This window comes from Pelobates fuscus, chromosome 6 (genome assembly GCF_036172605.1).
Source record: "Pelobates fuscus isolate aPelFus1 chromosome 6, aPelFus1.pri, whole genome shotgun sequence".
Classification (NCBI taxonomy): domain Eukaryota; kingdom Metazoa; phylum Chordata; class Amphibia; order Anura; family Pelobatidae; genus Pelobates; species Pelobates fuscus.
The window spans coordinates 64965193-64978254 of NC_086322.1; the positions used below are offsets into that span (position 1 = coordinate 64965193).

The following is a 13062-nucleotide window of genomic DNA, read 5'->3' on the forward strand; positions in this document are numbered from 1 at the left end:
AAAAAAGAAAAATGAAAACCCTTTTTTGACTGACAGTATGTGACAGTATGTGAATCCAAACTATCATAGTCTCAAAGTAACCCTCCCCTGGAAGGTCAAATATTGGACCCAGGTGTGTGGTTTTCAGTGCTATATTTAATTATAAACATGGCATTCTGTAGAGAACGTAAAACAGCACAAGCAGTATTATGGATGTATTGTAAAAATGTGTGTTTTCTGCTTTGGTTTTTTTTTTGCATTTATTTGCTTCATGGTAAGTCTGCATAATTATGAAAGCAACCATCTCAAAAGTACCTCTTCATTCTTTCCAGGACGTTCTTCCCTGTTTCCCATTGACGATGGCTTATTGGACGATGGACATAATGACCAGGTTGGGGTTCTCAACTCGCCCAACTGCTACTCCGGACATCAGAATGGGGAGAGAATAGAGCGCTTTTCAAGAAAAGTATTTGTGGGTGGCCTTCCTCCTGATATAGATGAAGGTATGTTGCAAAATGCGTAGGGGACTCTGCTAGTTATCATCACACGTCCATGCTTTAAAAGTAATTTATTGGCACTTTCTAATTTTAATCAATCACAGAATTAGTGGGAACTTTTTTAATAGTCTATACTTAGCAGTATAAGTGTACCTGGGAATAATGAGCTTAACTTGTATGTTGCCGAGTTTCAACCATCAGGAAACCTTGTTTTAAAGAGCTTTTTTTGTAGCTCCTACTCCCCATTCCCAAATACTGGTTCATGGTATTGGGACATTGCTCTCACTTGGTTATCAGAATCTGGATTAAATCTACAGATTATGGTACATACATTTCTAATGATTAGAAAGGTGGATCTTTCTCTCATCTTATGGGAAGGAGTCAAGGCTTTCCTGCTGCAAAATAGACACAGAAGAGATTACTGGAACTTAAAAAGAATAAAACCTTATGCTTTCTTTTTTTTATCATTGAAGGAAAATTGTTTCCTATAGCTTCATTGTTCTTGTGGCAAAAGGAAAATGTATTATTTCTTCTTGATATTATAACCCACTTAGCACTTCAGCAACCTTTTGGGTAGAATAAGCTACGAAATAAAAATAAATATGACCATTTGTTTTGTCAGAAGGTATGGTCCACTGTTGGCTCATCTTTGCACTACGTTCTTCATGGTATTTGGTCAAGTGTAAGGCTGGCTATTTATCATGAGAAATAAAGTCCATAAACATCTGGGTCCCAAGGAGAAATATCACTGGTATGGACGGTCTATGCCCCTAAATGCTGTTGTAATGTTTATGAGGTTATTACGCTTTGGGCACAAACCCATAGCTCTGGGTATAACCATTTTCAAGTAGATCTACCAGTGTAGTGTGTTCCCCAAGGTACCCACTATCTGCCGTCTTCGCACATTTTCCTAATGCAAAATTTCCACTTCCATTAGCAATATCATAATTGACTGTATCTGTATGGCATTAAAAAGCTGAAGGCATCAGGGGTGAAATGGCTTGACCCAGAACTCAGAACTGGGAGATGGCTCTCATAGTAAAATAACATAACTGCTACAGTGACATGTAGTGGTTATGGTGCTTAAGCTGCCCCTTTAATGCAAAGCAAATACATGTGCAGTTCTGTCTGGCGTGCCAACACAGTAATCTTCAGTGTAGACCAGGGCTGTCCAACCTGCGGCCCCCCAGATGTTGCTGAACTTCAACTCCCATGATTCCCTGGCTAACTGTTTCATTGAAAGAATCTTGGGAGTTGTAGTTAAGCAACATCTGGGGGCTGCAGGTTGGACAGCACTGGTGTAGACCATGTCTTGGAGGCAATGTTTGTAATTTCCCATGTGAAATGGACATCCTGGGAGGCAGTCCGGTTTTCTTTTTTTTTTTTTTTTTCTTTTTTTTTTTCCAGTGTCCCTTAAATGTTTGTTTGTTTTTCTTGTTGCAGATGAGATCACGGCCAGTTTCCGACGATTCGGGCCTCTAGTGGTAGACTGGCCACACAAAGCTGAAAGTAAATCCTATTTTCCGCCTAAAGGTAAATAACACCGGGTGCAGAGCAACGTGTAACTATCCTTCAGTGTGTTTATGTTGTAAGAGAATGTCAGCTGATTGCTTGAGTTCAGGGTCGCTGGCATAGCAAACCTGGTGCATTTTATTCAAATGTCATTTTTAAATGCAGGTTTTGTGCTAGTTTAAATGTGCGATGTGGTCTTTAGTTCTGTTTCCCAGGAAAGGCTTCATTTCCTGCTGTTTTACTGACTCACAGGCCTATTAGAAAATGTTTTTATTGGAACCCTGGGGTGCAGCACCATATATCCCATGGCTATCTTCGTTAAACCATCTGCTATCTGTACACTGCAATCTGCACAAAAAATAATCTATCCCTTCTGCACCCCATGTAAATGTACCAGTAATAAGTTACCTGCGGAAGCTACATTGTTGCTATATTTTTTCCTTCTCCTGTTGTGGGAGTGTAGGCATGGGAGGCGCACAAAATAATTTTCAGCATTCTCTAATTGCAAGTTTGCAGTTACAGTGTTAATCGGAGTATGAAAATCACCAATTAAAATGCATGCACTTGTATGCAGTGCATCTAAAAAAAATGCTTGGATTTATCACTTGCGTATAAAATGCCTCTTAACATAAAAAAAACAAAAAAAACAATGTGATCTGGGTCACATTGAAATATGCAATTTGTTATTTTGGTCGAATTAATTGCATTTCTGGGCGGTTTGTTTGCTGGTGCTTAGCTGTAATTGTCAGTAAATTTGTTACCTCTGTGTGTGTCTTTTCCGCTATGTACCATTCTACTTATTGCTTTTTATTTTCTTTCTGTTTGTGTATGGTCACATTGTGTATCCTGATTTATACTGACAAAAATGTCACTCCGCCTCATACATACGAAAGCCAGTATGCATATAGTGCTCGGGAAGAATAAATGGCAGTTTCTTAGAACAGAATAAATGCAGTTACATACAGTAATTTATTAAAGTGTAAATTGTTAGGAATTCAAAGTAGATTTCGAATTTGAGGCAAAAATAGTGATTGTGTATTCAGTTTGGGTGTTGTGGCCTTAATTTTAAAGTTCAGGTTAATTTACAGCCATCCACATTCTACTGAAAACCCAGACTGATTAGCTGCCTTGCTACATAGAATGTTTGTTTATTCTCATTTACCATATTATATTGCCTATAGACACTATAGTCACAAGAACAAATACAGCTTAATGTAGTGGTTCTAATGTCTTTAGCATTTCCCTGCAGGATTTTCAATGTAAATGATGTCTTTTCACTCAGACGGCCACTCTAGGTGCCTCCTGTGTCAGTGCTGCACACTCTGGCGTTCAGCATTTCAACACCCTGCATGGAGATGCTGAATGATCCCCATAGAGATGCATTGATTCAATGTATTTCTACATGGAGATGCTGATTGGAACAGCTCAGGGTTTTGCCCCACATATGCAATAGTCTCTAAATGTTTTCCTATGAAAAAGCATTATTTGCTTTTGGCTGCGATGAACTCTGCTACGGAGGCAGGTCCAGCAATGGCGAGACTGGCGCAGTTTGGAAGAAAAGGTCACCTTTTCAGTGCACTCAGTCGGGCTTGGGACCTACATTTCCACACAAGGCACTATGTCAGGAGTACATGTTTGCTCGTCTTCCTGATACTATAGTGTACTCTTAGTCTGGTGCACATTTACATATCCCTTTAACTTTTTTTACTTTCAGATCCAGTTCAGCAGGTTTTAAAACATGTTTCATACTTATCTTGTGGACATGTTTAAAACTTATTAGAAAACACACTAAATAAGCATCTAAACGTGCATATCATATGAATTTTAGTACATATTATGGTGTCATTACCTTCATTCTATAAACTCTTGAACCATTAAAAAGAAAATATTGATATAATTGTACATTGATTAAAGACTACATTAACATTCCATAATGCAACTTTGTCTTCTAGTGGAATGATCTGTACAGCTATCCGATTCTGATTATACATCCCCTGTAAAACAGGACTGCGGAGACATTTCCTAAATTAGGGCAGTTCTTAATCCTGGGGCAGTTGGGGGAATTAAAATTGAACGCAGGGAAGCAAAATATTTAATATTACCCATGAATCGTGTAACACTCGGACCAGCCTGTTTAATTTAACTCTCACCAGTGGTGTTAGCAATTTACAAGTCATCTGTTTCATTCAGAAAGGTTAACACCTGTGTTTTTTTGTACTGCTGCTGTGATTGTGTCACAGTATCTTGATAATCCCAGCAAAGCTCGGAAAACCTATAGCTTGTTGGCTTATTGCTTTTTTTTCAGCGTCGGCTTAAAGATAGCTCATATGGTTCCTCTTTCCACATTGCTGTGTCATGAAAGCTGGAGACTTGCCAAATTAAGAAAAGGTCCCTCACAAGCCCAGGCCGATGCACTCAAGCATGCCAGTTAAAGTAGATCAAATGCATGCCTTGAACTAGAGTTAACATATGGGCAGATCATGATTTTACTTAAGGACGTTAACTAAAATGCATAATTCAGGGCATTGTTTTAACCTTGGCAAACCTAAAGTATGTAATTTATATAAATATTTGTGGTTTTATGTATACGTATGAAGTAGAGATGATGCAAGCAAGATCTGACACTTATGATGAATATTTCTATAACTACTTTGTCATACGGGTTTCTGATACTTAGTAGCATGGTTTCATTAAGGGACCCCATAGACCAAGTATAGGCACCCCAGACTACATTTCCCTTGATGCTTTGCCAGCATTGTGGCTGTAAGTGCATTATGGGAGATGTAGTCCAAAACATCTGGAGTGCTGAAGGTTGCCTACCCCTGCTATAGAGTTAAGAATACAAATCTGTATTTGTAATGGATCCCCTATACTTCGGCTGAGTATCTCCGTTATAAGTCTCCTAAATCCCAAGCAAAGCAGTGATTAAAGCTCTTGGTTACCCAAACATCAGTCGAGACTTGATAAAGGGTACAACAGGATTTGTTTATTGAAGGCCAGATGCACAGTATTTATGAATTTCCATCCACAGTAATGCAAAACATGAGTCCGCCTCAGCGTCGCTGAGTCTGGGAGATAATGGAATCTCCCAGACACAGGAAGTCGACACACAAAAACCCACAAAATACACAGAACACAGTAATGCATCCCCATATGCCCTACATCCCTGGATAACTCCTGGTCCTTGCAAATATCGGAGCGATCGGATGTACAGAGCCCGAGAAATCATTGTGTAAAGTCTAGGCTCGAGGCTCTGTTCATACCCGAAAATAGTTCCATAAGATCACTTGGTTTAGGCCAATCAGGGCTCAGGGAGGGGGAGGAGTTAAAAGGTATGCCCTTTTCCTCGCAATGACCAATCAGGGGAAAGGACGCGAACCAGGTTTGCATGCAGTGACCAATCCACATTCAGGGGGAGATGTTTCACCGGCCAATCCGGAGAAAGGGCGCAAAACCAGTTTGAATGGTAGCGCTTCTCCCATTGGTTGGGACAGTCTTCAGACAGCCAGCAGGGCTCTGCGGCTGTGAAGCCGCCTCCCAGTTCCAGAGGGTCGGCTAGGGCTTGCGTCTTTTGGTCGACATACAATTCGTTACATTATTCCTAATGTTATAGTGTCACTGGTCGTCATGTAACCCGATTCGGCATTAAAAGGGTTATACACCTGTCTTTTTCTTATCTTGTTCCAGTGCTGAGGCTCCCTTAGCAATGCTTAGATATGCTGCCCCAGCGTTGTCACAATTGAGGCATGGCCTCCCGCGCAATAGTCTATTCCAGTGTTTTTCATACAGTACCTAATGCAGATGTGTGTTGAGCACATCGCCTTGAATCAATGCTTTTCTATCTGGCTTTTACTTTACGTGACCAAGTTTTACTCAGTCAGTGCAGTGGAAGTGTCTCTTATGCCTGCCATACTGAGGGGGACTTAGCCCTGCAATGCAAACATGGTAAAGAGGACCAGGGACACTGCACCCATACCACTTCACCTCAGTGACGTGATCTGGGTGACTTCCTTTTAACTTGTCTATGTATCATAAGAGCATTTTCCGTCAGTGTTTTAATTTTTATTTATTTTTTTACTTTTTTTAGGTTTGCAGCAGTAACATTTTAATTAATGAATTTTAATTAATGTGCCTCTTCTTTTGTTTTTCTATAACTCTTTTGCTGTAGGTTATGCATTTCTTCTTTTCCAAGAGGAAAGCTCTGTTCAAGCACTGATTGATGCTTGCATTGAAGAAGAAGGCAAACTCTATCTCTGTGTTTCTAGTCCTACCATCAAGGACAAGCCCGTAAGTAAACATTCTTTCCAGGAATATTTATATTAAAAAAAATATGTAAATATGAGTAAAACCATTATTTGCCCCGGAGATTCAAATGTTCTAGAATCTCACCTAGCATGTTTATTTAAAGCACAGTACATTGAATATTTGTGGATTTTTTTTAAATAATTTTTTTTTTTTTTACACTTCACGGAGACTCCCTGAAACTATTTCAACTTGGGGCGGGGGCCTTAGACAAAGTTCGTACATGTAAAAATATGCTTGTGACCTTTTTTCTGTATTTAATGACCTAGATATGATCTATCATTGTCTCTTTAAATGGCCGTATTATAGTAACTCTAACACAGTGTCAGGAGTCAGTGAATGCTACTTATTCTGCAATATCTATTCGCTTTTACTTGGACTGTCGCGGTGGGATAGTTATAAGAAATGACGCAGTGTTGGGCTTGAAGATTGAAATGTTTTCTTCCTGCCTGGTGTAGGTTCAGATTCGTCCCTGGAACCTGAGTGACAGTGATTTTGTCATGGATGGATCCCAGCCACTTGACCCTCGGAAAACTATCTTTGTCGGAGGAGTTCCACGTCCACTGAGAGCAGGTAAGTGCTTGCCCAGCTCAATCAATTGCAACATTTATAGCTGTAATGCCCTCCTGCGGTTCAATGTGTTAATACCCCTGAAGTCTGAGAAGCGGTCATTCAGAGCTTAGCTGGTGGGAATCAGGCATACTTTTGATAACCTTTGGACTGTTGATATCATACTTAATCACCCCCTAAATGGACTAAACAAAGGATACAAGCACCATAACCACTATAGCAGAGTGTATTGATTATGCCAGGAATGCCTTGACGCCCCCCAATATAAGTATTTTAAGCAGTTTTCTGGCAGCATTATTTCTTTCCTGCAGTCTGCCCGGCACCTCTTTTTGGCCCTCAACTTCTAGTCTGAGAGCTAGAAGCTCCTACAATGAGCTTCCGTTAGCTCTCTTTAGCAAAGTTGTTTCATTGGCTGAGAGCATTGGCTCAGTCAGAGAGTTTCTGGGTTTTATGGTGATAGGTAGTTGATCCTTGCAGAAGTCAAAGTATTGGAAAATGGTTTGAATAATTACTTTGAGGCGGGTGGCACCAGTGCACTCCTAGCACCATAATCACTACTGTAGTGGCTATGGTTCTTGGAGGATTCCTTTCTCACTGTTTGCCGAGTTAAGGTATTTGGTAGACTGCAGAAGTTTGTTTTGTTTCTAATTAAATCACTGCCCCAGTCATTTACAGATTTATGCATTGGCTACATCAAATAAAGCATTATTTGTGTATATTTGCAGTAATATACAGTCTTTCTTCAGATAGTTTTAACAGCTGTTTTCCTCAAGATGTTTTCTATTCCCTTGGACTTGTAAAATGTTCCACTTGTACTTATTGTTGTTGGAACATCTTCCTTAGGTTTCCATTTCATTTTGAGTTCTGAAGTTCCGTTTTTGTTTCCTTTGCAGTGGAGTTGGCCATGATCATGGATCGTCTCTACGGAGGAGTCTGTTATGCAGGAATTGATACTGATCCTGAGCTGAAGTACCCGAAAGGAGCTGGACGCGTTGCATTTTCCAATCAGCAAAGTTATATCGCAGCTATCAGCGCTCGATTCGTTCAGCTTCAGCATGGCGACATAGACAAAAGAGTAGGTTCTACCACGAAAAAACACTGAAAAATGCAAAGCTTATTAATATAGTAGTTTATTATATACACACGGTAATATGCCTACAATACTATTCTCATTTCTACTGTTCTTTAATTAACTTCCACTACTTCAATGCTTAACATGCTTATAATAAACTAGCAAGAACCTGTAGTTTAAAATTAAAAAATAACATGCGTATACCAATTTATTTACTTATTTTAGGTAGAGGTGAAGCCATACGTGTTGGATGATCAGATGTGCGATGAGTGCCAGGGAGCTCGCTGCAGTGGAAAATTTGCTCCATTTTTCTGTGCCAATGTCACTTGCCTGCAGTATTATTGTGAGTTTTGCTGGGCTAACATCCACTCTCGCGCCGGACGGGAATTCCACAAGCCATTGGTGAAGGAAGGCGCCGACCGGCCACGTCAGATCCACTTCCGCTGGAACTAGACCTAGATACTCCCACCACTCACTGAGAAAAGGGTGCATGCGGCTTACTGTGTTTATAGATTCTGACATGCAGAAGAAATAAGTGCATCCTTCTGCTTTTCACCCCCAACCCTCAATACATGCATCTGTATCAGCAGCCAAAACACTACAAGCCTCTTGTGTTTCACCAAAACCCTACATCTCAGGCCTACTAATTTTTTGTGATACTTTCATGTTAAATATTTTTCTTTTTATATATAGCTATGTATAAATATATTATTTTTTATTTTTTTTCTTTCAAATTTCCTTTTATATGTAATGCTAAAAATAATGGATATGGCGATGTTTTTGCTTAGGGGCAACACAGTCTGCTGCTAAATATGTATGTGTGTGTGTGTGTGTGTATATGTATGTATATATCTGTGTATATATATATATATATATGATATTATACATACATATTATTTATATATGGGTGAAGTGTGCACTTATTTCTACAGATGGGTTTTTAACGTAAAGATCAGCCCCAGTAATTTACCAAAGGTAGCAAAATTAATAGTGAAAATGGAATATGTCTGCTACTAAAAGCCTATTTTTTATTGTTGCTATTTTCAGTGTGTATGTAATCTTTAAAAAAAAAAAAAATAGGGTTGATTTTTTATTTTTTATTTTTTTTTGCTCTCCATTTTGACTTGCAAGAAATAATACCTCAAGATAATCTGATTTTATTAGCTATTTTTAAACATTTTTAATCATAAGCTGTATTAGCTTTGCTGCTATATAGGTGTTGTGCGTAATACCACCTATTTATACAGGATTGAAACGTTTTTGAAAAAACTGCATTGCAAATGAATGCAGGCAGCACAATATGGTAGAAAACTGCCATAGTTTAGAATGTGAAAAAAAAAATGCATGTTTACCTACCCTTGTACACCATATGCATGCACTAGAACTACCAACTACCCACAGATACGGTATTGCAGATATTAAATACATTTTTAAAAAAATAATAAAAATAAATAAATCTCTCGAAACTAGGTACAGTAGCATGATAAAAAATTACAATGTTTTGTTACAAAAAGCATATTTGCATGACTTATTGTGACTCAAGTAAAATGTCCTTACATGTGTAAAATATGCAAAATAGTTTTAGAGTAGTAAGTGCAGCCATTTTGTGTCCTGGTCGATAGTAGACTTCAGTTTATAAGAAGTGGGTGTCGTTCTATAATCCCTGTGCAATAGTCGTGGTGTGCGGTTCTGATTATTGTGGCGTAAAGTAGCAAAAATAAAACTGGGAAGAAAAAAAAAAAAGGCAAAAAAAATTATATATAATCTTGTTTTAACAAGCATTGATTTAGTGCCCCCAAATTTAAAGTGTCTTGGTTAAATATTCTTTGAAAAACCAAAGATGGCTAGCACGTGTTAATCAGTCACCAAATGTATAACCCACAAGCTAATTATTAAAACATAATAGTTAAGTAAAAAAAAATGCTTTAGTATAAAATAATTTAAGTCAAAATGGAGATGGTATGATACAGACGGCTAGTTGCATAACAATTACCCTCTACCTTCAAGACAACAGTGACATTTGGCTTGAACTTTTTTTTTTATAAACACTTGTTTTCTTTTTGATTACCTATTTTTCTATATATATATATAATTAAGCAACATAGCTGCTAAATAATGGTTGCAGGTTCTGTTTTGTTCTATTTTAGTTTTTATTATTAAATATTTGTAATATATATTTTTTACAAAATGGCCAATAGTGAATTAACAACAATGGTTTGGGTTAATACATTTTTTTTTTTTTTTTTTTTAAATAAATTCCCTAAGGACCAAGAATGGTCTATTTTTTTCAGACCTGTGGAATGTCCTACTCCGTTAGTAATACCAGGGTTCTATAAAACTGATAAATTGAAATACGAAAGACATTCCATTTTGGAACTAGAGGCTGCATGGCCTGGATAGTAATGACATCAAACAAAGCAATTGGTCCTTAAGGGTTAAGTAAAAAATGAAATATAATATGTAAGTCATGGGGTTATGCAACTAGCCCAGAAACAAATGTCCTTTAATTGAAATAAAAGTTATATTCTAATAAATCCAAAAATATACAAATTGCTGGAGAGAAGGAAAAAAAATCACAAAGGGTATCCCTATGCCCTTGGGACAATCTTCTGTGTACGAAACGTAATGTTTTTATTGGTTGTCAACAGCGTGCTTCTTTGTACTGTACGATGTGATTCCTGTCTCACTTTGCAGTTTTATTGTGGTCGTAGTTCATGTTTTAAATGTTTGAAATTGATATTCTAAGGAGTGCTTCTTTCTAATTTATTTGTCAATGTCTCTTTACCTGTTCTTAACAAGATCTACTCCTTTTTTTACCCCTGGATCTCTTTATCATTAATAATATTTTGTCAATATCCACCCTGCCTGATCTGAAACACTTACAACTTTGTTATGCACTATATTTTATAACCGAGAGAAAACATTGACAGTCAGCTATTTTGAGCATGCTTGTTTCAATTAACATCTTTTTGCTATACCTCAATTTTTATTTAATATTTTTTTTACCCCCTCAAAAAAAAAAAAATTGGCTTGCCATTATATTTGTTAAAACTAAAGAACAAGAAATGCATTAAAAAAAAAAAGATATCTGGAGGAAAATTATCCCTTTTTACCAATATTTAAAAAGAAAATAATAAAGAAAAGAATCACACATGAAAAAATGACCCTATATAGAAAAGGGAGAGTGGCAGAAAGATGATAATATATAAATATATTTTACACTTTTATTTTTCAATTGTCATTTCACGTCTCTGCAGAGCAGTCAATGCTTCTTGTTCTGATCCTGCTTTTTTTGTGTGTATTTGTGTGTGTGTAGTAATTTCTTATTTTCTAATTGTTGAACACTGTATTGGATTTTTTATAAATCATATTTATTTTACTATTTTTGTAGAAGATTGCTAGTTGATTTTGATTGTATTTTTATATTTTTAAAGCTTCACTTTTGTTCCCCGGTGTGCATATTGCTGCCCAAGGGTGTGACTATGGAGGAAAACAAAAAAACTTTAAAATCCACACTTTTTGTTAAGAAGGAAACATTTAGCATTTATATATTTGTGTATGGACAACACTTGATATTGTATCCCTGTTGCATCTGGCTGCACATAGCCTCTCCTCAAAGATGCTAGAAAACTTGAATATAACACATTTTGGAAGGCTGACTAACCTCGATTCTGTGTTGTGATGTGCAATACTGTTTCTAATATTTGTATAAAAAAAGTGTAAACCTTTTTAATGCAAATTTATTTTTTTCATTGCATATTTTGCAGATTTTATCCACAGTGTCATTTTTTTACTGTCAGAAAAGATAACCCCTTTTGTCATTGCAACTATTTTTTAAATCCAGAAATCTTTGTACTGATGTAAATGATTGTAGTTATTTTGGATAGTGTTTTGCTAACAAAAGGAGAGACTTTTTTCATGCATATTTCTATTTTGTTTGTTTGTTTTTGTTTTGGTTTTTTATTATTTTTTTTATTTGATTTTTGTTTTTAGAACTAATTCTTGTCATTAATATAATTTTGTATTTTTATGTGGGAAAAATATAATTTTATGACGCTAATTGCTATAAATTTTATTTTGAATTATTTTTTTGAGCTGAAATCTTTGTACTATTAAAGCAACTAGTTTCTAATTCAGAGTTTCTGCGGAGAATGGCACAAGTGGCTTATTGAGTGTTTGGATTGTAATTATTAAAGGTTCTTTGATATGCAAATTATTTAGTTTTATTTTATATATATTTTTTTTTAATTAAAGCTGTTTTTTTCTATATAAGCAAGAGCCCGTGCTTTATAAGGACACTAGGTGAATGCCTTCAGCTTGAATTTTTGTTTTTTATTTTTAAAATATTTTAGTTTAAATTTTACTGTTCTCTTCCAGGTGTCTAAATCTCCAGTCTGTCTGTTGTACTGGTAATTTAACTCTGTAATGAAATAGTTTGCTGCCAACTATTTATATTAAGTAATTTTTAAATATTTGTAATATTGTTGACCGACTAATAAACTTAAGTTATTGGCATGTGGTTTTGTTGGTTTATTGAATTACTTTCTTGTTAAGGCTCAAGTTGATAAATAAAATGAACTCTTGGGAGTCTTTGCATATTTTGACAAGACCACCAATGGTCACATCCACACTTGTGTGACACCCCAACCATGCAAGTGAAGGTAGATCTACTTAACCCCTTAAGGACCAAACTTCTGGAATAAAAGGGAATCATGACATGTCACACATGTCATGTGTCCTTAAGGGGTTAACGCTGTCCCCTATTAGGTGTCATGTCCATGCTGTTCTCTTGCAAAAGAGTACACCACTAAGGTAAAAGAATGTAGGACCCTCTGTAGACCAAATCTCACAATCCTTGAGTCAATAAAGGATCCACCATTCTGAAATACTAAACAGTGACAGCGCGCTGCTTTAAATGACTCACGGTCAGGGCCGGCGCTACCCTCAGGCGGCCGCCTTAGGGCGCGCGGGTCCAGGGGGCACGATCTCCGGTGAACAGAAGGAGGAGAGCGCCATTCGCATCGCTCCCCTCCTGTCTGTCACTGCGTGGTGCGTGGCTGAGCGGGCGGAACGCTACTTACCCGGTCTGACAGGAAATGCAACGAACTGCTTCCTGTCAGACCAGAACAG

General features: G+C 37.2%; 1 protein-coding gene across 4 annotated transcripts in view; it reads left to right on the top strand.

The window, feature by feature from the left end:
- The window catches only part of CPEB2 (cytoplasmic polyadenylation element binding protein 2), a 74503-nt gene extending 62056 nt beyond the window's left edge, over nt 1–12447 (top strand). For all 4 annotated transcript variants that reach the window (XM_063457791.1, XM_063457789.1, XM_063457790.1 and 1 more), the window contains 6 exons: nt 312–482; nt 1920–2009; nt 6157–6275; nt 6749–6863; nt 7754–7935; nt 8158–12447. In XM_063457791.1, coding sequence (XP_063313861.1) covers nt 312–482; nt 1920–2009; nt 6157–6275; nt 6749–6863; nt 7754–7935; nt 8158–8385 — 905 coding nt within the window. In that variant the 3' untranslated portion in view covers nt 8386–12447. The remainder of the gene's footprint in view (nt 1–311; nt 483–1919; nt 2010–6156; nt 6276–6748; nt 6864–7753; nt 7936–8157) is intronic.
- The last annotated feature ends 615 nt before the right edge of the window (nt 12448–13062 follow it).